Source organism: Podarcis filfolensis, assembly GCF_964270895.1.
Source record: "Podarcis filfolensis genome assembly, chromosome: 8".
NCBI lineage: Eukaryota > Metazoa > Chordata > Lepidosauria > Squamata > Lacertidae > Podarcis > Podarcis filfolensis.
In genome coordinates, this window is record NC_139611.1 from 83,637,002 (window position 1) to 83,664,035 (window position 27,034).

The 27,034-nt window shown below is 46.1% G+C and overlaps 2 protein-coding genes across 2 annotated transcripts in view; both read left to right on the top strand.

The window, feature by feature from the left end:
* Positions 1-15: 15 nt before the first annotated feature.
* Positions 16-14,751, top strand: SIRT2 (sirtuin 2). Its single transcript, XM_083627654.1, has 16 exons — positions 16-153; positions 261-334; positions 3,078-3,123; positions 4,062-4,178; positions 5,046-5,087; positions 7,028-7,134; positions 7,239-7,295; positions 8,679-8,747; positions 9,263-9,392; positions 10,191-10,250; positions 10,476-10,531; positions 12,233-12,309; positions 12,408-12,459; positions 12,952-13,019; positions 13,726-13,792; positions 13,956-14,751. The coding sequence occupies exons 1-16, from the start codon at positions 138-140 to the stop codon at positions 14,097-14,099; spliced, it is 1,182 nt and encodes a 393-aa protein (XP_083483780.1). The 5' UTR covers positions 16-137; the 3' UTR covers positions 14,100-14,751.
* Positions 14,752-17,657: 2,906 nt separating this feature from the next.
* Positions 17,658-27,034, top strand: part of RINL (Ras and Rab interactor like) — a 47,557-nt gene continuing 38,180 nt past the window's right edge. Inside the window, exons 1-3 of the mRNA XM_083626993.1 lie at positions 17,658-18,220; positions 20,978-21,089; positions 26,458-26,596. Coding sequence (XP_083483119.1) covers positions 26,544-26,596 — 53 coding nt within the window. The 5' untranslated portion in view covers positions 17,658-18,220; positions 20,978-21,089; positions 26,458-26,543. The remainder of the gene's footprint in view (positions 18,221-20,977; positions 21,090-26,457; positions 26,597-27,034) is intronic.

Sequence of the window (27,034 nt, forward strand, 5' to 3'; positions counted from 1 at the left end):
CTCGGCGGCGACGGTTGAAAACCACACCAACCACCCTTTCCCGGTGCATGCTGGGATCCTGGCTGGCGATTGGCTGGCGCGCCGCGGTGCCTCCTGGGGGTTGAAGTTCTCCTGTCAGGGGACCCGACAGCGGCTCCATGGACAGCCGGGAAGGTAGCCTGTTGTGAGGGGGTTTGTTGGGGAGCGGGAGACGGAGCCCCGCACCGCCGCCGCCTCCTCCTCCTCACACTCGCCCTTTGTTGTGTCTTTTCCTGTCACAGAGCCCGGAGCCGCCTCCGCTGCCGCCGGGGAGGACGAGGAAGAGGCCGAGGCCGAGAAGGGCCCTGCCTCGTCGGTGAGAAGCTGGCAAAGGAAAACGGAATTGGGGGGGGGGAGGTGGGGGTCCCTCTCTCGTATCTCCCATGGGGGGTGTTTGGGGGGGAAAGGTGTGCTCTGACTCCTCCCCCCGGGCTTGCCAGGCAGAAGTTCAACAGGAAAAGCCTCTGCCCCTCTCCCCTTCCTCCTGCCTTTCCTCCTACCAACACTTGAAAAGGATATTAAAAAAATTAACCAAAAAAAAGAAAGAAGGGGGGGAAAAAGAAAAAGACCTCTTTTCAAATTCTTATCATTCATTACCTTATTTTCTTGACTTCCACCCGCCTCCCTTTCTTGTATTCCACTTTAAAATTGATCAGCAAATTCATTCTTATTAGTTTTATCCTTAAATAATTTCCCTCACGTATTATACTTTCCCAATCCTTGTTTACTAGAACCCCTTCATTTCATTTCAATGTCATCAGCATTCAAAGATTTTACAGTGTTTTTGTAGATAGGTTTTAAACTTCATCCAGTCCTCCTCCACCCGCTCTTCTCCTTGATCTCGTATTCTGCCGGTCATTTCTGCCATTTCCATGTAGTCCATTACTTGCATCTGCCATTCTTCCAAGGTGGGTAGATCTTGTGTCTTCCAATGCTTTGCAATAAGTATTCTTGTTGCTGCTGTGGCATACATAAAGAAAGTCCTATCCTTCTTTGACACCAATTGGTCGACCATGCCTAGGAGAAAAGCCTCTGGTTTCTTCAGGAAGGTATACTTAAATACCTTTTTCATTTCATTATAAATCATCTCCCAGAAGGCCTTGATCCTTGGGCACGTCCACCAAAGGTGAAAAAACCCAACATCAGGGTCTTTTCCAGGGAGTCTTCTCTTCTCATGAGGTGGCCAAAGTCTTGGAGCCTCAGCTTCAGGATCTGTCCTTCCAGTGAGCGCTCAGGGCTGATTTCCTTCAGAATGGAGAGGTTTGATCTTCTTGCAGTCCATGGGACTCTCAAGAGTCTCCTCCAGCACCAGAATTCAAAAGCATCCATTCTTCGGCAATCGGCCTTCTTTATGGTCCAGCTCTCACTTCCATACTTCACTACTAGGAAAACCATAGCTTTAACTATAAGGACCTTTGTTGGCAAGGTGATGTCTCTGCTTTTTAAGATGCTGTCTAGGTTTGTCATTGCTTTCCTCCCAAGAAGCATCCTCCTGCCTTGACCAAAGTCTATTTTTCGCCCTTCTCTTTTTGCGCTTTCAAGTTGATCAAAAGAACCACGCATTTCTCAGGAGGCATTCGAAGGCAGCCCCATTGCAGGGGAAGCTTTTAAATGTTTGACGTTTGGTTACGCCCAGAGCATAGCTGTCAACTTTTCCCTTTTCTTGCGAGGAATCCTATTCAGAATAAGAGAATTTCCCTTAAAAAAAGGAAAAAGTTGACAGCTATGGCCCAGAGTGGCTAGGGAAACCCAGTCAAATGGGTGTGGGGGGTATAAATAATAAAATTATTATTATTATTATTATTGTTATTATTACTCATACAGTAGAATCATAGAGTTGGAAGGGTCATCTTCTGACATGATTGAGGGTCACAGAGCCAGAGACAAACGTGGAGGATAAAATCACGGTATGGAATTATGAAAACATAAGATGCAGGACCATGATGTGGAAAACGCTTTGGAATTCAGACCGTGGGGAGTAAAAAAAAATTAAGATTACAATTTGGAAGACAATTGGACTTTTTTATTTTTATTGGATTTAATTTGATATGATAAGTAAATTGGATGTTCTTATTGGAAAATTAATAAATACTTAAAAAAAAGGAAGGGTTATCTAGGGTCGTGCAAGGGGGGCCTTTTCCCACAGCTGGGCCAATGGTGAGCTGGTGAGCATCTGCCGGTTGATGGGACCGGCCACTCTGGGACCGGCCACAGAATACTAAAAACATGATAAAACATCAAACATTAAAAACTTCCCCAAACGAACTTCCCTAAGAAAGAGCTTGGTTTGATCCAGCACAACACTTGCTGCGTTATTCGGTTTACATTTTAAGAATTATGTAGCCCAGATGGGTTATGCCTCTACTGTTAGAGATCCCAAGAAGGAACAACTGGTTTGTAAATTTAATATATGACATTGTAGGGGAAGGAATTGTAAAAGCTGGAAGGTATCACCAAGGGTCATCTTGTCCAACCCCCTGCAATGCAGGAATCTCAGCAAAAGCATCCATGGCAGATGGCCACCCAAGCTCTGCTTAAAAACCTCCAAGGTAGGAGAATCCGCTTCCTCCCCAAGGGAGACCGTTCGAAACCCTCTCTTCAGCGCTCGGTCGGAGCAAACGTCAGTTGGGGTTTCCAGCAGGTCACTGTTTGCTCTGATTCAGCTTTAAAGAGTGGGTTTTCACGGGGAAAGCTCCAGAGCGAAAAAGAAAAAAGAAAGCACTTGGACTCGGAGATTTAAAGCACAGAGAGGATTGTTCCTGGAAAGACTGGAGGAAAGGCAGGTGTGGATAAGTCCTCATAATTTCACCTTTTGGAATTTTAATTACTGTTAGGTGGCTGTGGCCACTGTGTTCTCTGTGTAGATCCATGGTGAAGAGATTTCATATGTCAGAAAGAAGTGAGCAAGCGAACTGTTAAGTGCCATGGAGGAGCAATAAGTGGTGAGGTTCAGTTATGCAATGGTAGATTAAGGTTAAACAGTAAAACAAACTTCACAGTAGCTTAGAAACAACCTTTTCCAACTTCATTCACCTTTCCTTCCTATTTTTTTTGTACAGGATTCAGATTCTGACGACGAAGCCGGAGCTTCTGGTGAAACTGAAAGTAGGTGTCCCATTTGAGGGGCTCCTATGTATGGGTTTGGGCCTGTGCGGGTGGAAGTTTACATCAGTGATGCAGTTGACCACAACGTATACAAAATAACGGCCACAGATACCTGCATAAATCTGAAAATGTACTGTCATTATGTCACCTTGACTTGTGTAACTTTCTGGCTAAGGATGCTAGTCTAACCCTACTTATCTGGGAGTAAGCCTCATTGACTTCAGTAGCACTTACATCTGAGTAGACCTGGCTAGGGTTGTGCTGTAATATCTATTTTCACTTAAGTACATGAGTTTTTCCTTCATAGCAGCCTGTGGTTCATTCTTTTGACTATAGTTGCAGACTGGAAGCAATGTATTTTTAGGCACTTGGAATTTCAGCCGTCAGGTTAGCAGTGCACATTCCTTCCCATATCTGATAACTCATGAGTTAAATCAGCTACCAAGGAGACCCTTTCAAGTTCCTAAAAACCCTTCTGTATTTAAAGCTTTTTTTCAGAAAGGTGTGGGGCTGACCCTATGATTAAGCAATCAATTGGGCAACCTTGGGCAGCAAGTTGGTCAGTTTTGTTTACTATTTTTACTGCTTTTAAAATTTTGTCTTTGTCGCCAAAATGTTTTTTGTCAGTCTCTGGGTGGAGAAGCTGCAGTCTCACACCCATTATTGATGTTTTGTGTTGAAAAAAATGAAGCAGTTATTGGGAAGAACCAGTTTCTAACACAGGTCTTTCCCCTTGCCTCTCAGATTCCTACTATCTCTTTCTGTTGTTATGAAAGGTTTAGTTTTGACTGCAGATCATTAGCAGTGCAAAACAGCAGGCTTTTGAGCAACACAAACTTTTCTGCAGGCAAGATCTCATAATATAGTCCAGAGGTTCTGGACATTTGAGATTCATTGTGTCTAACTTTATGGAGCTCTCTCTCTCTTTCTCTTGCCAGTGGATTTTCTACGAAACCTCTTGTCCCGAACACTGGGCTTAGGCAGTGAGAAGCCTGAGAAGGTGCTGGATGAGCTGACGCTGGATGGTGTGAGCAGGTTCATGCTGTCTGAAAAATGTAAGCCAGCACTCCGTTTTCAGGTGGGCTTGGACCTGGGTGGAATTCTGGCAGCCTCTTCTTGGTTTAACGCCCTTTGCCAAGCCACCAAAAGAACACTGAGATGAAGCAGTGCTAAGATAAAGCTGAAACAGACCTCTTACTTTTAGAAAATTAATCTGGGCCAAAGCTCAGCCTTTTTTTCATTTCTAAAGAGTCTAATAATTATTATATATTTCTTTATACCCCATCCTTTCCCTTACTCAAGGTGGCTGACAGATAAAATCATAGAATTGTACAGTTGGAAAGAGGGACGCGGGTGGCGCTGTGAGTTAAACCACAGAGCCTAGGACTTGCCGATCAGAAGGTCGGCGGTTCGAATCCCCGTGACGGGGTGAGCTCCCGTTGCTCAGTCCCTGCTTCTGCCAGCCTAGCAGTTTGAAAGCACCTCAAAGTGCAAGTAGATAAATAGGTACAGCTCCGGCGGGAAGGTAAACGGCGTTTCCGTGTGGTGCTCTGGTTTGCCAGAAGCGGCTTAGTCATGCTGGCCACACGACCCGGAAGCTTTCTGCGGACAAACGCCGGCTCCTTCGGCCAATAAAGCGAGATGAGCGCCGCAACCCCAGAGTTGGCCACGACTGGACCTAATGGTCAGGTGTCCCCTTTACCCTTTACCTTACAGTTGGAAAAGACCTGAAGGGTCATTTAATCCAATCCCCTGCAATGGAGGAATCTCAGCTAAAGCACCCACTGGTGTAAACCAGTTGAAACAAATAAAGACCAAAAGTAGGAGCCCATAGTGGTGCTACAGGGCTGGGGATAGGTGTGAGACTGTTATCATCTAAACAATGGAGATTTAAAAAGCGCTTCCTTCTTTTTTTGCTGTAGGCAAGAAGGTAGTATGTATGGTGGGAGCAGGAATCTCAACTGGTGAGTTTCACAAGGGCTTTTTTGAGCATGCGCTTCTTTTATTATTTTTGGTTGTGTCAAAAGGAAGGAATAGAGCAGGCTGTGTTTCTGGCCAGCATGTAATGTGTGTATGTATCAGAGGCCTCTCTAGTCACAAGAGTGATATATAATCCCACCTATGGGGGCGCTGACACTTCTTAAATAGAAACGTTCATCTGTCTTTCCAGAGATGAGGGTCAGCCTAGAATGAGTTGCTATCTGCTCAGTCTGTTGGTTCTGTTAATGGAAAAATCTGAGGGCTCCCTTGGACAAAAAAGCAAAAGACACCAACCAGGATAACTTGGAGCAAAACAGCAGCCTGTAGGCTTGGCCTTTATTGAACTGTTGCAACAGGGTGTTCCCCTCACTTGCAGGAGAGAGAAAAGACACAGAAAAATGGTGTGCAAGACCTTATAAAAACTTTTGAAATTCCCATCCTGTAGGTCAAGCCCACCCCCAGAAACATCATGCATACATTACAGAAAGGAGGGGTTGAGGGAGGAGTTGTGGTGGTAACCTGAGTGTCCTGTCACCTGGCTGGTTCCCTTCTCCCCCTCCCCATGTGTCGTTTTCAGAAGACAAAACGTAGTCGCAGTTTCCTGCCCCCTGAGGGAAGATCTGACCATTGTCCTTTGTTCCAGTCCATGCTGAATCCACTCCCATATGGAAGTTCTTTGTGATCTTGATTGTCTTCTGTCTAGGACCATCAGGGTTGGCATAGCAACTGGGCAGGGCTCCTGTGGATGTGCTGGGATGTTCAAGGGATTATGGCTGGCCTGTATCGAACCTTCCCCATTTTGTAGTCCTTCCTTCATGGAGTAAAATAAAAGTGGAACAGTGCAAATCCGATGTATGGTTGATTTTCTATGAATTTATAATAGAAGCGTAGTGTGTGAGTGTGTGTGAAGTTTGTACAAACTGAATGATTGGGGGGCGTTTCCTGCTACAGTTCACTTGCAGCCTAGTACCAGCTATCCAAGGTCTTTTCCTGTCCTGCCACCAGATATTTGTTTTATAAACTAAGAGATGTGATTGGACCTGAAAGATTCTGCATGCATATCATGCCTTCTGCCACCGAGCCATGACTCCTCCCAGGATAAAGTAGCCAAAGGCTGCACACCTAGCATGTGTCTATTTTAAAACTCTGTAGTATTTAGGGTGGCTAAAGCTATTTGTCTGATGTCAAGGAATCATTACCCAGTATTGATAACCAAGTCTATTAAATTGTATCAGCACTTGATACAGATATCCCTCGCCTGAAATATCGTTTGTGACCAGTCTGGCCTCTTTTTAAGCTGCCTGCTTTAAAAGCCTCCCAGGCAGTTTCCTGATCTTCCCTGCCAATGCACACCTACCAGCGAAGAATCGGGTGTATTCAAGGGCAATGCTGAAACCCAACAGGTCTGTTGATTGTCCCCTGTGAGATGTGCACACATTGAAACCTGTCTCAGAACCCTCTGTAACATGAGGAATTTTCTTGACAGACAAGTCAATGTAGAAAGTGTCCTTCATGGTGGTTTTTTCAAAATAACTGGCTTAGGTCATACTCTGTGATTAAGCTGGACTGATCCAGCAGGGCTCTTTTTGTGTTCTCTGTTTGAATCATAGGGTTGGAAGGGACCCCAAGGGCCAACCCGCTGCAGTGCAAAAAATATTCTGCCCAATGTGAGGCTCAAACTCACGGCCCCAAGATTAAGAGTTGTTAATGCTCTAACAACTGAACTATCCATAGTTTCTTCTTCTGTTCTTCTGTTGTACTGGGGTTGAAACCAATAAAACAGCAAACACACTTCACAGCTTAAATAATGCTGGTGTCAATACATGTGCACATCATCTTAACCAAGGGCCGGGGGGTAGGGCAAGTCTCTGGTAGGATTTTCCAACTACTGAATTTCTTAACAAAGTGACATTGTGCCTCTCAGCTGCAGGGATACCTGATTTCCGCTCCCCAGGCACGGGGCTCTACGCCAACTTGCAGCAGTACAACCTGCCGTACCCTGAAGCCATCTTTGAGATCAGCTATTTCAAGGTACCACACTTAGCCATCTGCCTGCAAGCTGGTATCAGCTGAAAACGCCATGTTTGTTTGTTTGCTCTTTGTGCGACTGATTGTATTTCTCTGCCTTGATTTAGCAACACCCGGAGCCATTCTTTGCCTTGGCCCGAGAATTGTACCCAGGGCAATTCAAGGTAAGCTTTCTTTTGCATTGTCCCTAATTTAAAACATGGCTCAGGGAGAGGGGATTGGATAGCATATGTTTTGGGAGGGTTTGGGGTTAGGGAGGTCAGGACTCCCAGGTTCTGTCCCCAGATTTCAGCCAGGACTGTAACTTCTAACTTGTTTGTGGATTTTCTTGATGTTTTAAAGTCTCTTGGGCTGTTTGAGACATTTTGGTTTTTTTCAGCAGTTCCCTTTTAACTGTTGAGGGAAGCATTCACTTCTTTTGGACTTGGTGCCATGGATTTAAAGAAGGGAAAGCTATATGTCTCCTCCTCATTTTCAGCACAGCATATGTAGGAGGCAGCTTTGTGTCAAAGCCATGTATACCTGTTTGCAGCTCTGGTTTGTGGAGCAAGATGGGAGCTGGATTTCTCCAGGGTTTTCTTCCCAGTTCAAATGAGTTGAGGGGATGTGGATCTTGAATCCGGAAGAGGGCTCCTGTTGGTGGGAAGAGGCCTGGAATTCTGGGTCTCTATTACCACTCTGATTAATCCTCGTTCCCTGCTTTGCAGTACTAGCTCTTGGTTTGGGGAGTGGAGGACCCCTCTCTCTGAGCCCCCGTACCCATACCTCTATAAGGCACTCCTGCCCATTTGCCCATAACCTCTGGGCCTCATAGGGATAGCACAGGGGAAGTGAAACATGTTGCCCCATTTGCTTCCTCTAATAATAATAATAATAAATAAATAAATTTTATTTATACCCCACCCTCCCCAGCCAAGGCCGGGCTCAGGGCGACTAACACCAGGTATAAAACAATTGATTAAAATACAACTTAAAAACAAGATTAAAATACAACATTAAAATGCAGCCTCATTTCAGTAGAAACTCAAATCAAAAACTTTTTGGGGATGAAAACGTCAAATCTTCACCAAGGCCAACTATTCAGACTGGTCCTACGTGGGCCAGAAAAAAGCCAGGGAAGTCCCCAATAGGAGTTCCATCACAGAAGGAAAAAGGAAAAAGGGTGAGGGGATCAAGTTGATTCCAAGCCAAAGGCCAGGCGGAACAACTCTGTCTTACAGGCCCTGCGGAAAGATAGCAGATCCTGCAGGGCCCTGGTCTCATAAGACAGAGCATTCCACCAGGCCGGGGCCAGTGTTGAAAAGGCCCTGGTTCTGGTTGAAGCTAATAAAATAATAAAATGCTAATTGCATGCAAATAGGCAGCAACAGGAAAGAGCAGGAGCAGCAGGACCAGGAAGCTCTAGAGAGTAGCAGTTTGGCCCTTGCAGGAGTGCCCAGCAATGCCTACCCTGTTGCCAGCCCTGTTCCTTGAGTTCCAGTAAACCACCGCCTACCACATCTGTTTCCAAGAATAGTGGCTTAGCCTGGGGCTCTGCTCTCTTTCAGCCCACGGTCTGCCACTACTTCATGCGCCTCCTGAAGGGGAAAGGGATGCTGTTGCGCTGCTACACACAGGTGGGTAAAACCAACCTTCTCGTGGACCACAAAAGAGGGCAAGTGAATCTTTCAGCCTAGAGGACTTAGGGTTTTTTATTTTAAAATGTTGGGAACATCTAGTGAGCCTGGTGGTATTGCTCTGCAAGCCAACCCTGCTTCCAGAAGTCACTCTAGATGGCCAGCATCCCAGAACTCATTGGAAGCAGAGCTGACCACCAGCCCTGTAGCCATTCCTGGTTCTTTCTTCATTGCATGGCATACAAATAGTAAAAATGCTTCAGCAGGAAGGATATGCAGCCCCAATGCCAGAACCACTTGTCTCAGTCAGTAGTTTGACCTCTGTTCCCATGGGCATCGCAGTTCTTTGCCCTATTACAGAGCAGGAGCCTTTGACACATCAGAAGCATCTCTTAGAATTGTGCTGCTTGTTGCTTGCTGCCCCTAGCCAGCTTTCGCTCTTATGTGGGCAGCCATTTGGGCTTAGAGAATTTCTCCCGCTCACTTGTCCTGGACACTTTCTCTGTCCTTCTCAGAACATAGACACCTTGGAGCGGGTGGCTGGCCTGGATCAGGATGACCTCGTGGAAGCTCATGGCACCTTCTTCACTTCCCACTGCATCCATTCAGGCTGCAAAAAGGCATACACCCTGGAGTGGATGAAAGGTGATGCTCCATAGTGTGTGTGTGTGTGTGTGTGTGTGTTGCAGGGGGTGGGGGGGAGGGCTGAAGGGGTATACAATAGAAATAGAACTTCCTTTGGGGAAATCCTGCCGAATCTCTTGGACGTGACTTTGAAACCTTTTGGTAGAGAGGAAGTAATGTGTGATAGGTTGCCACTTCTTGCTGGTGAGATCACTGTGGTTTCCATACTGTGTGAATGCTGCTGCTGAAGGAGCCACTGCTGCCTGTGATTTCAGTGTGTCAACTCCGTCACCCAAGGTATAAAAGAGTAGCTGCTTGTTTGCCCAGTAAGGAGGCAAGTGTGGGTGTGTCAGAAAATGGGTTTACTGCCCGTGGGCTGCGTTCAGTTACATTTTCTAGCATTCCAGACCTCTCCTGGTATGGCCCACAGAGGACCTTACAGTCTTCAAACAAAAACATCTTGGAGGTTAGGCTGGCCTCAACCAGAGCCAGGGCTTTTTCGGGTGTGGCTCCGATCTGGTGGAACGCTCTGTCACAAGAGACTAGGGCCCTGCGGGACTTGACATCTTTCTGCAGGGCCTGCAAGACAGAGCTGTTCCAACAGGCCTTTGGCCAGGGCACAGCCTGACCCCCTCCTTTGCCAATCCTCACAGAACTCTAGCCCTGTGGTTGCCATTAATCTGATTTGAATTGATTTTATAATGAAATGATTTTAGTATATTGTATCATTTTACTGTTGTTAGCCACTCTGAGCCCAGCTTCAGCTGGGGAGGGCGGGATATAAATAAAAATTTATTATTATTGTCTGTTTCCTTTCAGAAAAGATATTCTCATCTCTCATTCCAAAGTGTGAGAAATGTCAAAGTGTTGTGAAGCCAGGTGAGTTTATCTTCTGAAAGGTCCCATCCCAAGTCCCCTCCCCGCAACACATCTCAAAATCCTTTGTTGTAGATTTGATTCAAACACAAGGGCAGAGGGGTTAGAAATTTGCTGCAGCTGTTTTTTGTTTCTAATGAAAACTGAGATTATCAAGGAGCTGCAGTCTATTCTCTCACAGAATCTCTCCACTCATGCAGTCCTGACTTTCCCCCCTTCTCTACTCAGATATCGTGTTCTTTGGGGAGAACCTGCCCTCTCGTTTCTTCTCTCTGATGCAGTCAGTAAGTGTCCTGGTTGCTTTTCCCTCAGAGTCAGGATTCTTGTAGCCCCATATTCACAGGTCTGCAAAGCCCCATGACCTCCGGATCCTTAAGTTAACTGCTGAAATTTGCACAAATGCACTAGATATTGAATCGGTGGTAAATTTTGTGGCTTTTTTAATGTATTTTGATTGGGTTATGTCAGGTTTTTCTTAAAAGAAATATTTATTAAGATTTTACAAAAACAAATATACAAAAACACATAATAAAAGAAACAAAAAAATAAGAATAAACACACAGAAAAAAATAAGAAAAATTAAAAACAATTCTTTTTCATAACTTAAAACTCATTTGCTTGTTTTTTTGACTTCCTCACACCTCCCCTTCTTGTATTCCCATTTAAATAATCAAATCAGCAAATCCTTACCCTCTTTCATTTGTCTTATCTCTATAACTTAACATTTTATAACTCAGTATTTTCATCCATTATCAATTCATTTTTGCATATTCTTATTAACTTTGTTGCCAATACCACTTACTTCCAATCCAACATCATTTTAATTATGTTTTTACCTATTTATACCCTTTTTCCATATTCTCTTAAAGCATTACAGCTGGAAACCACTTAATTTCTATCCAACATCCTTCTAACATTCATTAATTTTACAGTATTTCTGTAGATAGTCTTTAAATTTCTTCCAATCCTCTTCCACCGACTCTTCTCCCTGGTCTCGGATTCTGCCAGTCATTTCTGCCAATCCCATATAGTCCAGGGTTATGTCAGTTTACTATATTGTAAGCCTCCCAGGGTTTATGTAAAGAGGGAACATGGATTTTTAAAAAAGAAGTGTTGACCAGAAATGGGAGCACAGCTCACCTTGTGAATGTGCAGAGCAGCTTCAGAACTGCGCCCCTCCATAATTCGCATGGGGGAGGCCTGCAGCAGAGAGCTGCACAGTCACCTGCTCAGTCACTTTGGAGTGAGAGGAGTCAGTGATCTCAGTGGTTGGAGTCCCCTTAGTGACTACCCCAGAAAGCATTGTCCTTGCTCACAGCTGGATCTCAGTGATGCTGTCAGAGAGCCAAATCTGTAGGCTGTGTAATGCTATGATAGGCCTACTATATCATTCTAGATGGCTGGGATTAGTAAAACATTTATCAAGCGGTAGGGAAAATGGAAACAGCAGATTGGGCTATAAATAGGTACAAAAGAGAAGTCTTTGTTGAGGGGGTTAAGGAAAACCCTGCACCAAAGATGCTCGTGAGGAATTAATGCATTCAGAGCAGCCCTGTAAATCGGTTATAACTGACTCTCACATTGTTCACTGTGGGCTTGTTAGCTCAGCACACTTCAGTTTGTGGCCAGAAATCACTCTGTGTGCAGCATGCCAGCATTTAATGCTCATGCATTCCAGGAGTCTGTGGTTTTCTTCTCTGCTGAAGAGCTGCAATTGCTTTACACCCTCATGGGCTTTGAACCACAGAATTCTCCCATGAACTGTAATGAATGTAACTATGTTCGAATCGTGTGGCATGTCTAGCCCAGCCAGTAGATGATAACTGGGTTCAGGTCAATGCACCCAAAGGGTGCAAATAGCCTCTTTGTGGTTTTGGAGAGGAGGGGGGAGGTACTGAAACATAGCTAGGGAGCCTGCGGCGGTATTTCTGTGGTGCTCACAATCCTTCACAGCAGCCCCCCCTCTCCTTCCCTCCCGCTTGCAGGATTTCCGTAACGTGGACTTGCTTATTATCATGGGCACCTCCCTGCAGGTCCAGCCCTTTGCCTCTCTCGTCAGCAGGTAGGTGAACTTCTGCCATGTAGGCACTGTGGCTGAGGGGTGACTATTGCTTGTTAAAGCAACACTACCATAGCCATTTTTTCCTTTCTCCTTTCAAGGGTACCAACAAACACACCACGGCTCCTGATCAATAAGGAGAAGACTGGAGAGGTAAGATAGTCTGTGGTACAGACTATGGCCCTCTGCGATTAGGTATTCTGGGTTGAAAAGCTTCTCAGGTACTGGAATAATTGCTTTTGTTACTGTAATTGGAGCAGGGAGAACATTTTCCTGACACCAACATCTACTCTGCTCTCATTAGGAATGGTGGGACACGCAAGCAAGGTTTAGAGGCTGTGGTTTTAATGAAATCAACTCTCTGTGCAAATCCAGTTTCCAGTAATGGTTATTTTCATAGTTGAGTGCTAATGGGGACCTTGTTTACAGTTGCACAAAAACTTGCCCAAGATATCAACAACAACTTAGTCTCTTGAGCAAGTGATATATAGGGGCAGAATTGGAGCCTTTAAGACTTAATCAGTGTGATGATACTGATAAGGACAGTGAAGAATCCATGAAACAGTCATTCCCTCTCCCTCCCAGTGATAGGTACCATCTTGGAGCCATTGAGAGACTCTCTTTATGCTTTCTGTCTCTTTGCAGAGTGATCCTTTCATGTCCCTGATGGGCTATGGCTGTGGAATGGACTTTGATTCAGAGAAGGCATACAGGCACGTGACCTTTGGGACTGGGCTGGGAACAGAAGCTGAGCCAATGATGCTACCACTGGATGGTGGGGGCCCGGGGTGTTTAATGGTGTGGTGCTCAGAACAGAGCAGTTAGTAAAGTGGAGGCTCTTGGGCAAGAGGACATGGTGTTTGGGTTGTACCCTCTCTTGAATCTGCACTGTTAACGCTTTGTGTGTGAGTACAGTAGCCTAGAAGCACAGATGGTGGCCACTCTCTCTTTGACTCCTTCCCAGTGAGAGCCAGTGTGGTGCAGTGATTAAGAGCGGTAGACTCGTAATCTGGTGAACCGGGTTTGCGTCTCCGCTCCTCCACATGCAGCTGGCGGGTGACCTTGGGCCAGTCACACTCCTTTGAAATCTCTCAGCCTAACTCACCTCACAGAGTGTTTGTTGTGGGGGAGGAAGGGAAAGGAGATTGTTAGCCGCTTTGAGACTCCTTCGGGTAGTGATAAAGCAGGATATCAAATCCAAACTCTTCCTCTTCTTCTTCTTCCCTTCTTCTTCTTCTTCTTCTTCTTCTTCTTCTTCTTCTTCTTCTTCCCTTCCATCTGTAATTTTGGGATGATAACACTGACCTTGCAAGGAACCCCGAAAGAATGTACGTGAATTGTTTTGAGTGTTTAGAGAGCACTGTATGTTGTTCACTAAAGCATAATTCTTTTGTGTGGGTCTCCCATCTTCTCTTGTAGGGATGTTGCCTGGCTTGGAGACTGTGACGAGGGCTGCCTGGCTTTGGCCGAGCTGCTGGGATGGAAGGTACCTATGCTGTTAAGGGACCGCTGGGGTGCAGCCCAGCTCAAACATAAACAGGTTGCATTTGGGTTTTGTCTCATCTCCTACCTAGACTTGCCATCCGTATAGCAGCTCCATTCTACCTTGTCTCTCAGTGAGATTCCCAGCTTGATTTCTTTTCTTTCAGACGGAGCTGGAGGAACTGGTGAAAAAGGAGCACGCTGCCATAGATGCCAAGTCAGGCGGGGCGAGTGCCTCCCACCCTCTAACCAAGGAGCAGAAGGAAAAGCCATCCCCAAAGAAGGAAAAGCCTCCTGACAGCAAAGAGTGAAGAGGTTTGACAGGACAGGAGGGACGTTTGCTGTGGAGGAATTAAAAATCAACGTGGGCCACAGGCTGAGTGATCCTTGTGGCTTGTTGACTTGCCTGACTTGACTTCTGTAAGCCCGGGATCAGCAGAAATATTCTTCTTGGGAGATAATGAAGTGGGGAATCCAAGCTGGGTTGTGGAATGGAAGTGAGGAGATGCCCAGGTAGCAATGCACAAAGTCTTTCTGCTGACTTTGGGGGTGTTTGATTGAAGCCCTAAATTGCTGGAATCATGAGCGAGAAGGTGGATTCTTGAATTAGCAATATTAATATTTCTTTGGGGTTGAGTTCCATTCATTTATGCTTCTGTTTCATTTATTAACTTCCAACTGACCTGTGCTATGTCTGAAGGCCAATGGAGGGAGTGATGAACAAAACCAGCCTTGGTCTTAATTATGCCCTCTCGCTCTTTTTCCTGGAGAACAGATTCTTTCTTTGGCACCAGCGTGGCCAAGAAAGGCAGTTGGGGAGAGTGGTTGTCCCGAGGGGGTTATCTGATAACCCTCTTGACCTCTGGAAGGTTGCAATTTTGCAAGAGTACTTTTAAGCTTTGCCTTGATTGTTTTGCATTAAGCTATTATAAGTGGCAATTAAATTCTAGCACCTTGATCTAAGGACAGGATATTGTGTCTCTTTGCTCTGCTCTTTCAGGCACTTCCTCCCATGCAGGGCCTTTTCTGGTTGGGACTGTAAGTGTCTTTGGTTGCTTTTTATTATATAACCTTTCCAAAAGAAAATCGGAGTAGGTCTCAGCAGATTAAAAAACAAATATTAAATTGCCCATTTAAAATTGGATTAAAATAAGATAATGTCTGGGTGATGTTAAAAAAACCCACCCTAGCCCTGTACAGGACCCCAGAAGCCAGCCCATAATTTCCAAAAGATGCTTGAGTTTCCAGGACTCCTTCTGGAGAAAATTCCCTTTTCCTACTGGACAGCCTTGGCACAGATGGTAACAAAGGTGCGTATTGGCATAGACCCCATTATCACTGTTTATTTGTATGCCACCTTTCCATAGCAGACCATACTCCAGGCGACTCACCACACCAGAAGGTTTACATAATTTGCTTAGTTACGGGACATAACAAAATTTAGATAGTCACAAACAATAAGCTAATGAAAACATCTTGTGTTAGTAAATATACAGTAGTATTACAGTGGCAATTCTTAATAAGGTCCAGCAATAAAAATTCAAGAACATAATCCAGATAACGGCAAAAATGATGCATCTCGAAAACAAAACCTTGGTCCCAGCAGTAGCCCCTGAACAAGGCTCCACCCTGACAGTCTCAAGGTATCGTGAGCAGCAAAAGCAGCAGCTTTTGTGGCTGGAGTCAGTCAGGGCCTCTGCCCTCCCAGGCCAGGTGGAAATAGGCCAGGCAAGACAGGGAGCAGGGCTTGCAGGACTCGCAATGAGGTGCTGAATGAGCCAGAGGCTACTTCCATTGTCAGATGCCTTGTGCTATGCCGCAGCTTCATAAATCCTTTCTGGGTGGAGATGTAAGGTAAAGGTAAAGGGACCCCTGACCATTAGTTCTAGTCGTGGCCGACTCTGGGGTTGCGGCGCTCATCTCGCTTTATTGGCCGAGGGAGCTGGCGTACAGCTTCCGGGTCATGTTGCCAGCATGACTAAGCCGTTTCTGGAGAACCAGAGCAGCGCACAGAAATGGCGTTTACCTTCCCGCCGGAGCGGTACCTATTTATCTACTTGCACTTTGACGTTCTTTTGAACTGCTAGGTTGGCAGGAGCAGGGACTGAGGAGCAGGAGCTCACCCCATCGCAGGGATTCAAACCGCCGACTTTCTGATTGGCAAGCCCAAGAGGCTCAGTGGGTTAGACCACAGCGCCACCCACGTCCCATGGGTGGAGATGTATCCCTGATTAAATAGCTCCCCCTGCAGTGAAGGTGGGAACATCCTTGCAGTGTTAAGGATCCGTGTGAGAACCTCCTTGAAAGACATCTGTGATTTATTTGCAAGAAGATCCAAATGGGCTTACATTTGAAATCCTAAATTGAGCAACAAAGACAGTAACATATCAGAGTAAGACCACCCAAGGAAACCATTAAAATGAGAGTCGGCACAAAGCAACACAATGGGGGGGGGAGTGTTTAGAATCATTCAGTATAGGCGAAACTGCCACAATAAAAGGAGCTTAGGAACAACTATGTTTGCGGCTCTCTGGGGAGAGACTTGCGGAGTCCAGGTGCCGCAACGCTGAAAGGGTCCAGTCCTGTGTCTCCAATCAACTGCGGTACCTGCAAAGGTGGTGGAAAACTGAGCAGGGCATCTGATGTTGACGGCAGGTGGTGGGCTTGCATGTTCAGGTGGGAGGGGGCAGCCCTTGAACTACTCTCCTTCCAAAACACTTAAGGAATCGATTTAGAACTTCCGATACCTTGTTCTCAGCATTGTAGTCCCTGTTTTTTTTCTGATCTCTCATGGGAATCCACTCACATTCACAAATCCTACAGCGAGGTTTAGGTTGGCTTGGTCATATCTAGAGAATGGAAGATGGCAGGAGGTGCTCTGTGGGGAGCTGGCTTTCAGCAACCAGGCCCATCAGCAGACCAACTGTGCATTACAAATACGTCTGCCAACATGACGTGAAGGCTGGCAACATCGACCCTGCAATGTGGGAATGTTTTGTAGTGCCTGGAGGCAGTCAGTCAGATTGTGCATCCATAGCAGTGACCGGAGGAGGAATGACCGCTGGGAGAGAGCGCAGAATGAAGAAATGCTATTATACATAGGCAGCAGCACAACCGGACGCCTTCGTCTGCCCCAGCTGCTAGAAAACATGTCTCTCCTGCATCAGTCTCTACAGCCACAGCAGGCGCTGTAACTTCAGCAGCTTGACTTCACCCCTGAAGGTGCGCTCTTCCTTTGTCTCCTAAGGCAAACGGATGCCAACCAGAAGCCAAGCACCCCAAGGTTGCTTGTCCCTTGCTCTGTTCTCTCCTGCCAGAGGTTTTCAAGCACTTTGGGTGGGTGGGGGAACAAATGGAAGGTATCTTTGTCAGGTGTGCTTGTAGAAAAGCCAGGAACTAGCCTCTGCCCAGCAGATACCTGTATGTGTTTCAGGCTTTTCATGTTCTTAATTAAACCTGCTTCCTTGTATAGTTTTAGTTTTAACAACAAAATGTGATGGGAGTGGTATTCAGTGATGTGACACTGTCTTCCACTGCCGCCCGCAGTTTGGTCAAACTCATGTTGGTAGCTTCCAGAACACTATCCAACCATCTCGTCCTCTGTTGTCCCCTTCTCCTTGTGCCCTCCATCTTTCCCAGCATCAGGGTCTTTTCCAGGGAGGCTTCTCTTCTCATGAGGTGGCCAAAGTATTGGAGCCTCAGCTTCAGGATCTGTCCTTCCAGTGAGCACTCAGGGCTGATTTCCTTCAGAATGGATAGGTCTGATCTTCTTACAGCCCATGGGACTCTCAAGAGTCTCCTCCAGCACCAGAATTCAAAAGCATCAATTCTTCGGCGATCAGCCTTCTTTATGGTCCAGCTCTCACTTCCATACATCACTACTGGGAAAACCATAGCTTTTACTATATGGACCTTGCTACCCCTCCATTATTCCTGTGCTTAGGAAACGTGAAAAATGTAACAAAAGAACAGCCAAGGCCATTTGGGGTTTTCCACTGCAGGCATATCTCCGCCTCATTTTAGAACCGAGGACCTTCCTGTTCTTTGCATTCAGGACCTCTTAATCCCCGTAAGAGGCGCTTGTGGTATTGTGTTGGGCCAAAGAACAACTTCAAGAGCAGGAAGTGACTTGCGGGCTCAAGGGCTGGCATCTCTTGGGTGGCAACGTACACAAAACATTATGCCTCTGAATACATGGTGCAGGGAGCTGCAGGTGGGCAGAACACTGCTGTGCTCATGTCCAGTTTGCAGGGCATCTGGTCAGCTGCTATGGGAACAGGATGCTGGCCTAAACGGGTCTCCTTTGGCCTGATCCAGCAGTTTCGTCTGAAGTTCTTTAAATGCATTCAGCTGCCTTGAAGCAGACCAAAGCACCACAAAGTAGGCAGATATGTGTGGGACCCCAGGAGACCAGATCAAGAGAAGCAGATAGGTATGTTTTGGAATGGTGTGGGGTTGGGAAAATAGAAATCTGGTTGGAAGTTGTTGGGTCCGGACACTTGAGAAGCAAGAACGGCTTTCCAGAACTGTTGCCGAGAGAATTTTGAGCAGATGTTTATGCAACAGAAAGCGGAGTGGGTAAACTGCAAAGGTGGTGGAATTTCTACCTGTGCTTTGGTTTCCTTTCCACCCCCTCCTCCTCCTCCTCATCCGTTCCCAGGTGTTTACTGCTCCACTTGCTGATCTTAATCACCTTCGTGTGCCCTCCATCCTTCCTCTTTGTATGACAAGAACAAGATGCATCTCCCCGCCCCTGAAAAAGGCTAAGAAGCCGCTATTTTGTTTTATCAGCATTTAGCACTCTCAGATACAGTGGTACCTTGGCTTACAACCATAATCCGTTCTGGAGGTCTGGTTGTAAACGAAAACAGGTTGTAACCCGAGGCACAGGGTCCCTGGACGTTTGACGGTCTATTGATCCCTGTGCCACCACTGTGATTGCTTTCTTTGCTGCCACCAACCCGTTTCTCTCGGGTACACACGGAGTCCAGACAGTTGTCAACATTAACAAATAATCAAGTTTATTTTTTATAAGCATGAACAAGTTTATGGTTTCAGTTAATTTTTCTTGTCAGTTTCTTAATCTTAGTTCCTTAACTGTCCTTTACGTGCCTAACAACTTCAAACTGATTATCCCAACTATCTGTCTGACTCCACCTAACAGTTCCTCTCACTCTCTCACAACACAACTCGACCAACCCACAGACTTATCCTCTCTCTTCCTTCTCCAACTCCCAACTCTCAACTGACTTCCAAACAACACCAACTCTAACTCTCTCTTTTTTTTATAAGATATTTATTAGAATTTTCCATTTTATACAAAGAAAAAATTAAAAAGAAAAAATAATAAAAACACATAAAGTTCATAACTTATTTTTCAGTAACATATTTCCCTGACCTCCTCATGCCTCCCCTTCTTGTATTCCAGTTCAAATTGTTTATCCAGCAAATCCTTATCTCATAGCATTGCAATTAAAAAAACCCTTATTTTCTATCCATCTTCTTAAATTATTGTAACTTAAACTTTTACTTATATACAAAGAAAAAATAGGACCATTTTTTCATATTCTTTTGTACCATTACAGCTAGAAACCACTTGATTTCAATCCAACATCACTCAACATTCATTAATATTGCAGTATTTTTGTAAGTAGTCCTTGAATTTCTTCCATTCTTCTTCTGCCGACTCTTCTCCCTGGTCACGGATTCTGCCAACACCAACTCTAACTCTCACTCCTCCCCTTGGGTTCCCATTGGCCAATCACATCACACTCATTTAACCCTTTCCTTATGACCCACCTAGGAGGCAAACGCCACATGCACTTTCGCCAATGGGGCCTCAAAAAAAAAAAGGGTTTGTAATCCAAGAAAAGGGACACGCACTTCCGAGTTTGACGTGGTAATCCAAAACGGTTGTAATCCAAAACGGTTGCAAACCAAAGTACCATTGTTTAAGCAGCCTCCCAAAGCAGTTTATAGAAAAATTTAAACTTAGAATCATAGAATCATAGAATCATAGAGTTGGAAGAGACCACAAGGGCCATCGAGTCCAACCCCCTGCCAAGCAGGAAACACCATCAGAGCACTCCTGACATATGGTTGTCAAGCCTCTGCTTAAAGACCTCCAAAGAAGGAGACTCCACCACACTCCTTGGCAGCAAATTCCACTGTCGAACAGCTCTTACTGTCAGGAAGTTCTTCCTAATGTTTAGGTGGAATCTTCTTTCTTGTAGTTTGGATCCATTGCTCCGTGTCCGCTTCTCTGGAGCAGCAGAAAACAACCTTTCTCCCTCCTCTATGTGACATCCTTTTATATATTTGAACATGGCTATCATATCACCCCTTAACCTCCTCTTCTCCAGGCTAAACATGCCCAGCTCCCTTAGCCGTTCCTCATAAGGCATCGTTTCCAGGCCTTTGACCATTTTGGTTGCCCTCCTCTGGACACGTTCCAGTTTGTCAATGTCCTTCTTGAACTGTGGTGCCCAGAACTTCCTTAAAGCGGTGTGCTCAACACACCAGCCTGGTAGACCTTCATCTCTGGGTCGGATGTTAGCATCACATTCTTCCATACCCTTTGTGAGAGGTGAGCCACGGCCGTAGCTGCCTTACCAGTATGTTTCTCCAGCTCCGGATCGATGGGGAGGTTGCTGGTTATGGTGGAACCCAGGCAGACAAAATCATCTCAAGTGTGTGATCACCAGTGCTGATGTTTGGAGCGTGGTGACGCCCTATTGGTCTTCGTCAGGTGACGGTAAGGCTGAACTCCCCGCAGGCAAAATGACTGATGAGCTTCTGTAGAGCTTCCTCAGAGTTCGCTGCCAAAGTTGCATCATCTGCAAATAACATCTCTTAGAAGAGAACATGCCACGCTTTTGTCTTGGTGCAGAGACGTGCCAGATCAGACGACCTGGGTGTGTAGCGTCAATAGGGGGGGAAATGTTTTTAATCTCCTGGCTCTAAATTGCTTCATGCAATTAAAAAATGCTTTATCAAACCTGAAACTCAAGTTACTGAATCTGTAGGCAGCTACCCTGGTGCTTGGAACCTGGAACGTGCACCTCTGTATGCCCCATTTTTGCTTTCGCATTTGCACGCTTTTTTTCTTTTGAAATGAACAATCGGTCCCCGAGACCACGTGAAGGCAGCTGACGGAGGTGTAAACCACATCCCTGCCTTTGTCTCCTAGGCCTGCAGTCCTCCATCGCTCGCTGCCTGCCTGCGTTCCTTGTCTGCCCCCTTGTTGCTCCTCCTGTGGCCCAGTGCACAGGGAACTTAAGGCTGCCACCCATCACTGCAAGGTAAGATCTGCTTTGTGTGTGTGTGTTCCCCCTCTTCACGTCTTGTGCTGCACCCACCGGGTGCTGAGCTTTTAGCTGAGCTGCAAACTTCAAATTCCCAAACTGGGTGGAGAGATCTGGCGAAGAGAGATGTGTTGATGTTTAGAAGCTGCGAGAATGAAATCAAACCTCCACATGCAGGGATAGTCTACCTCTAGGTACTGCTGCTGTGAGAGAAAGGAGGGCCAGTTCTTTCAGACCTGGGAGATAGTAGACCTGTTGTTCACTGGAGATCTTTAGACAGGGGCTGGAAGGCCATCTGTCATTGCCTTCAGACTGGAGCTAGATCATAAGGCCTCCGAGAGCCATCCCAACTCCTAGGAATCTATTCCCGGCTTGTGAGCTTCTCTGATAGGCCTTAGCTGCTCAGTCCCGGATCAACAATTGTCTAGTTGTGTTTTTCCTCTGTAGCGAGGGAAAGGCCCTCTGAAAACTGGCCTCGAATCTGGAGAGTGCCATCAGGCAAGAACGCTTGCAACTTGGGTTCAGCACACAGTTCCCCAAGTGCAATCTACTACAGTATCTTGAAGCCTGGCGTCAGCGGTAGGCAGGGTTGGGCGTTTGCCTGGCCCCAGATACTGTTGAGAAGCCGCCATGTTCCATGTTACTGTAAACACGTGGCTTGCCACCTGCTGCTGTGCCCATTAAAACTTAGAATCTTTGGAGCGAACTTTATGGAAGTTCATAAACGCTTGAGATGGAAGATGCAGCATGGAACCGTCTGCCCATATATCGGAAGCTCCTTCCCTTAAAGATATTTTGAGGCTGTAAGTAACGTTAGCCTTTTATAGGAACATAGGAGGTCTTATACTGAGGAGGTCTCGCCTCCAGATTACCTCTTTTATTGTGCGTTATTGATGCTCACAACGCTACAGTGGTACCTCAGGTTACATGCGCTTCAGGTTACATACGCTTCAGGCTACATACTCCACTAACCCAGAAATAGTGCTTCAGGTTAAGAACTTTGCTTCAGGATGAGAACAGAAATCGTGCTCCGGTGGCGCGGCAGCAGCAGCAGGAGGCCCCATTAGCTAAAGTGGTGCTTCAGGTTAAGAACAGTTTCAGGTTAAGAACGGACCTCCAGAACGCATTAAGTACTTAACCCGAGGTACCACTGCATTGGGGTGGGAATCCCACCTTCAACATCGTTCGTGCCTCCAAAAGTTTTGGGGGCACTCCGACTGCCTCATGCCCAGTCGGTGCATACCCCATAGCTTCCTGCCGAAACTCCGCAACGTCTTACACCACAAGTGTTCCAGTTTATTTTTGTCCTGCTTTGTTGTGCTATGGCCTCTCCGGACAGCAAAAATGTGGCAGCATCCCAGAACAAACACAGAACCGCCCCCCCCGGCCCCTGCGTCCCTATTTTCCAGGGACAGTCTCGGTTTTACAGAGGCCGTCCCGGCTGTCTGTCTCTAGAGTCTCCAGCTATAATCCTTGTGGGCTATTTAATTGTAATTTCCAGAACAAAAGAGACTCTTCATTTGGGGTGGTGAGGGTGAAGGCAGCCTCCCCATTCTTTAGGACCCGGTTCACCATCTCTCGCCATATAAATGAGATTGTTTGTTTTTAAGGGTGCTGAATGGAGACAAACTACAGTTCCCATGATTCTTTTTCTGGAGGTGAGGGAGATGTGCTTTAAACGTAGGGTCCAGCCTATACCAAATAATAATAATAATAATAATAATTATTATTATTATTATTATTATTATTATTATTTATTATTTATACCCCGCCCATCTGGCTGGGCCTCCCCAGCCACTCTGGGCGGCTTCCATAGAAACCAAAAATACAGTAAAATATCACACGTTAAAAACTTCTCTGAACAGGGCTGCCTTAAGATGTCTTCTGAATGTCAGGTAGTTATTTATCGCTTTGACATCTGCTGGAAGGGCGTTCCACAGGGCGGGCGCCACTACCGAGAAGGCCCTCTGCCTGGTTCCCTGTAGCTTTGCTTCTCGCAATGAGGGAACCGCCAGAAGGCCCTCGGCGCTGGACCTCAGCGTCCGGGCAGAATGATGGGGGTGGAGACGCTCCTTCAGGTATACTGGACCGAGGCCGTTTAGGGCTTTAAAGGTCAGCACCAACACTTTGAATTGTGCTCGGAAACGTACTGGTAGCCAATGTAGGTCTTTCAAGACCGGTGTTATATGGTCTCGGCGGCCGCCCCCAGTCACCAGTCTAGCTGCCGCATTCTGGATTAGTTGTAGTTTCCGAGTCACCTTCAAAGGTAGCCCCACGTAGAGCGCATTGCAGTAGTCCAAGCGGGAGATAACCAGAGCATGCACCACTCTGGCGAGACAGTCCGCAGGCAGATAGGGTCTCAGCCTACATACCAGATGGAGCTGGTAAACAGCTGCCCTGGACACAGATTTGACCTGTGCCTCCATGGACAGCTGTGAGTCCAAAATGACTCCCAGGCTGCGCACCTGGTCCTTCAGGGGCACACTTACCCCATTCAGGACCAGGGAATCCTCCACACCTGCCCGCCTCCTGTCCCCCAAAAACAGTACAAATTACATTTTGTTGATCATTCTTTGTTTCATCCCATACTTTTTGGTGCGTTTACCCTTCACTTTCCAAATCTTAAAAGTTCTTTTTTTAAAAAAAGTGGGTTTGTTGCTCCAGGGTGCCCATCAACCCACTTCAAATTTGCAAAGACAAAGTCCCTGTATGCATTTGAACCCCCTCCTGCAAAACACAGTCTGGAGGCCTCTCCTATTACAGTGGTACCTTGGGTTGCATACGCTTCAGGTTACAGACTCCGCTAACCCAGAAATAGTACCTCGAGTTAAGAACTTTGCTTCAGGATGCGAACAGAAATCGTGCGGCTGCGGCACAGCGGCAGCAGGAGGCCCCATTAGCTAAAGTGGTGCTTCAGGTTAAGAACAGTTTCAGGTTAAGAACAGACCTCCAGAAGAAATTAAGTTCTTAACCCGAGGTACCACTGTAGTATATTCCAGCCTGCAAGATCCCTTTATCTCTCCCAGTACATACATTCATAAGGAAGTCGCCATGATGCAGTTTGTGTGGCTGCCAGCAGATGGTGTTGTGAACTGCAATGTGATGACAAGCTGGGCTTTCAGAGGGCAAGGAGAAGAGAACCAGAGATAGGACAGGCAGCCCAGGCCAGTGAGTGGACAATTGATGAGGTCAAAGGGGACAGTGTGGCTTTTGTCACCTTTGGCTCTCCTTCATTGCAGGGGGGTTGGCCTAGATGGCTCCCTTCCAGCTCTGCAGTTTTATGGTTCTATGTGAGTGGCTTTGGCAAGGGGGTGGCAAGCAAAGCAGGCAGGGGCACATCCCATAGCAAATTTATATTTTCTCACGTGAGCTGGAATCGATCCACTGAATTACTTACCAGGCCTCTACCGGAACCATAGGAACCTCCCTTTTTACCAAGTTCAGACCTTTAGTATGGTCAACTCGGACTGGCAGCAGCTCTGCAGGGTTTTGGGATGGACTCTTTCCCCAAATTTACTTGGAGATCCTGCCAGAGCGGGTTGAACCTGGGACCTTCTGCATGCAAACAATAAAATTATTATTAAAAATGTTATTATTCAAGCAGGTGGTCTTCCAATGGAGAAGAGGAGGTTAAGCCTGGAGAAGAGGAGGTTAAGGGGTGATATGATAGCCATGTTCAAATATATAAAAGGATGTCACATAGAGGAGGGAGAAAGGTTGTTTTCTGCTGCTCCAGAGAAGCGGACACGGAGCAATGGATCCAAACTACAAGAAAGAAGATTCCACCTAAAGATTAGGAAGAACTTCCTGACAGTAAGAGCTGTTCAACAGTGGAATTTGCTGCCAAGGAGTGTGGTGGAGTCTCCTTCTTTGGAGGTCTTTAAGCAGAGGCTTGACAACCATATGTCAGGAGTGCTCTGATGGTGTTTCCTGCTTGGCAGGGGGTTGGACTCGATGGCCCTTGTGGTCTCTTCCAGCTCTATGATTCTATGATTCTATGATTCTATGATTCTATGATTCTATGATTCTATGAGCTGTGATCCCTGCGTGCAAGAGTGTTTCGTGGCAAGCACGGAGTGCTGTCCATAGTCAAACTGTAAGCTGATGCGTCGTTTCACATGCCTGGAGCGAAATGGATCTCGCAAGTCCCACTGGCAGCCTCTTGCCCCCAAACCCATGAAAACCTGGAGCTCTGCATCTCTTCTCTTACAGATGTAGGACATAATATAATGTTTGAGGACTGGGAAAGATTGTGGAAGAAAGGGGTTAAGTTCACTGCATGTACAGTGGTACCTTGGGTTACATACGCTTCAGGTTACAGACCCTGCTAACCCAGAAATAGTGCTTCAGGTTAAGAACTTTGCTTCAGGATGAGAACAGAAATTGTGCTCCGGCGGCGCGGCAGCAGCAGGAGGCCCCATTAGCTAAAGTGGTGCTTCAGGTTAAGAACAGTTTCAGGCTAAGAACGGACCTCCGGAACAAATTAAGTACTTAACCCAAGGTACCACTGTACTGTGTTAAAGGAAAATATAATGAAAATGATGTATAGATGGTATTTGACTCCTGTTAAATTAGCAAAGATCTATCATAACTGTGATAATCTATGTTGGAAATGCAAAGAAAAGGAAGGAACTTTTTACCACATGTGGTGGACCTGCCCCAAGGTGAAAGACTTCTGGGAAAAGATTTATAATGAATTGGGGAAAAAATGTTGAAATATACATTTATAAAGAAACCAGAGGCCTGCCTTCTTGGAATAATTGATTTGGAATTGCCCAAGAAAGATGTTAAATTATTTTTGTACGCCACAACTGCTGCTCGAATTTTACTAGCTAAAAAGTGGAAAACGCAAGAATTACCAACTGTGGAAGAATGGCAGATGAAGATGATGGATTTTTCAGAGCTAGCCGACCTAACTGGAAGAGTCCGTGGCCAGAAGGAGGAGGAGTATCAGGAAGAACGGACAAAATTTAATGATTATTTAGTTAAATTTGTTAAGTTAAACTAATTGGAAATAGCTTGCAGGTATTTGATTGGATTAGGATTTTATATAAGTTAAGTGATGAATTAATATGTTTAATCTCGAATTGAAAAGATGTAAGGATGTTAATTGATTAAGTTAAGTTTATAAGAACTCTGATTTGGAAAACCGTTAAAAGGATATGCATTGAAATTCAACCAAGGGGAAGCGAGGAAGTCACTTAACAATGTTCATAAGCGTAATTTTAATAAGGTTATGATTTTTGTTTGTTTGTTTGTTTGTTTGTTTGTTTTTAATTTTGTGAAAATCAATAAAAAAAATTGGGGGAAAATGAAAACCTGGAGCTCTGATTCATCCGCCCAACTTTTTCCCTTCCACCTACAGGGACGCGTTTGGAAGCCAAACAGAAACCCTAGGATGCCTTTGGCAATGTGGGATTTGTGAGGATCCGTTAACCGTGGCCGCAAAAGATGTCTGAGCCCATCCTTGGTGCCGGCAGGAGCCTGGTGGAAAACGACCCTGGGTAAGCAAGCCTTCATAATAGCTCAGTTGGCAGAGCGCGAGACTCTTAATTGCAGGGTTGTGGGTTTGAGCCCCAGACATAGCTGTCAACCGTCCCTTATTTGGCGGGAAAGTCCCTTATCCCAGCGCCGTGTCCCGCTGCTGTCCCTTATTGATGATGTCCCTTAAATTTCCCGGGTTTCAAAGGAAGCAGCTCCTCTCCCTCCCTCCCTACCAAGGAGGAGGGAGGCTCCAACTGTGTTGCTTGGCTGCGTTGCTTACCCAATAAGAAGTCTAAGAACGACTGGGGGGTGGAGCTTGCATGCCTTGTGCTGATCAAATCGGCCACATTGCCTGGGGACTCACCTTTGCTCAGCGCTTCCCAGCGGAGAGGTGACGGTGGTTTTCCTTGCTGGATCCCCTTTGCTGGGTTGCTGCGCTGTGGGAACCACCACTTGAG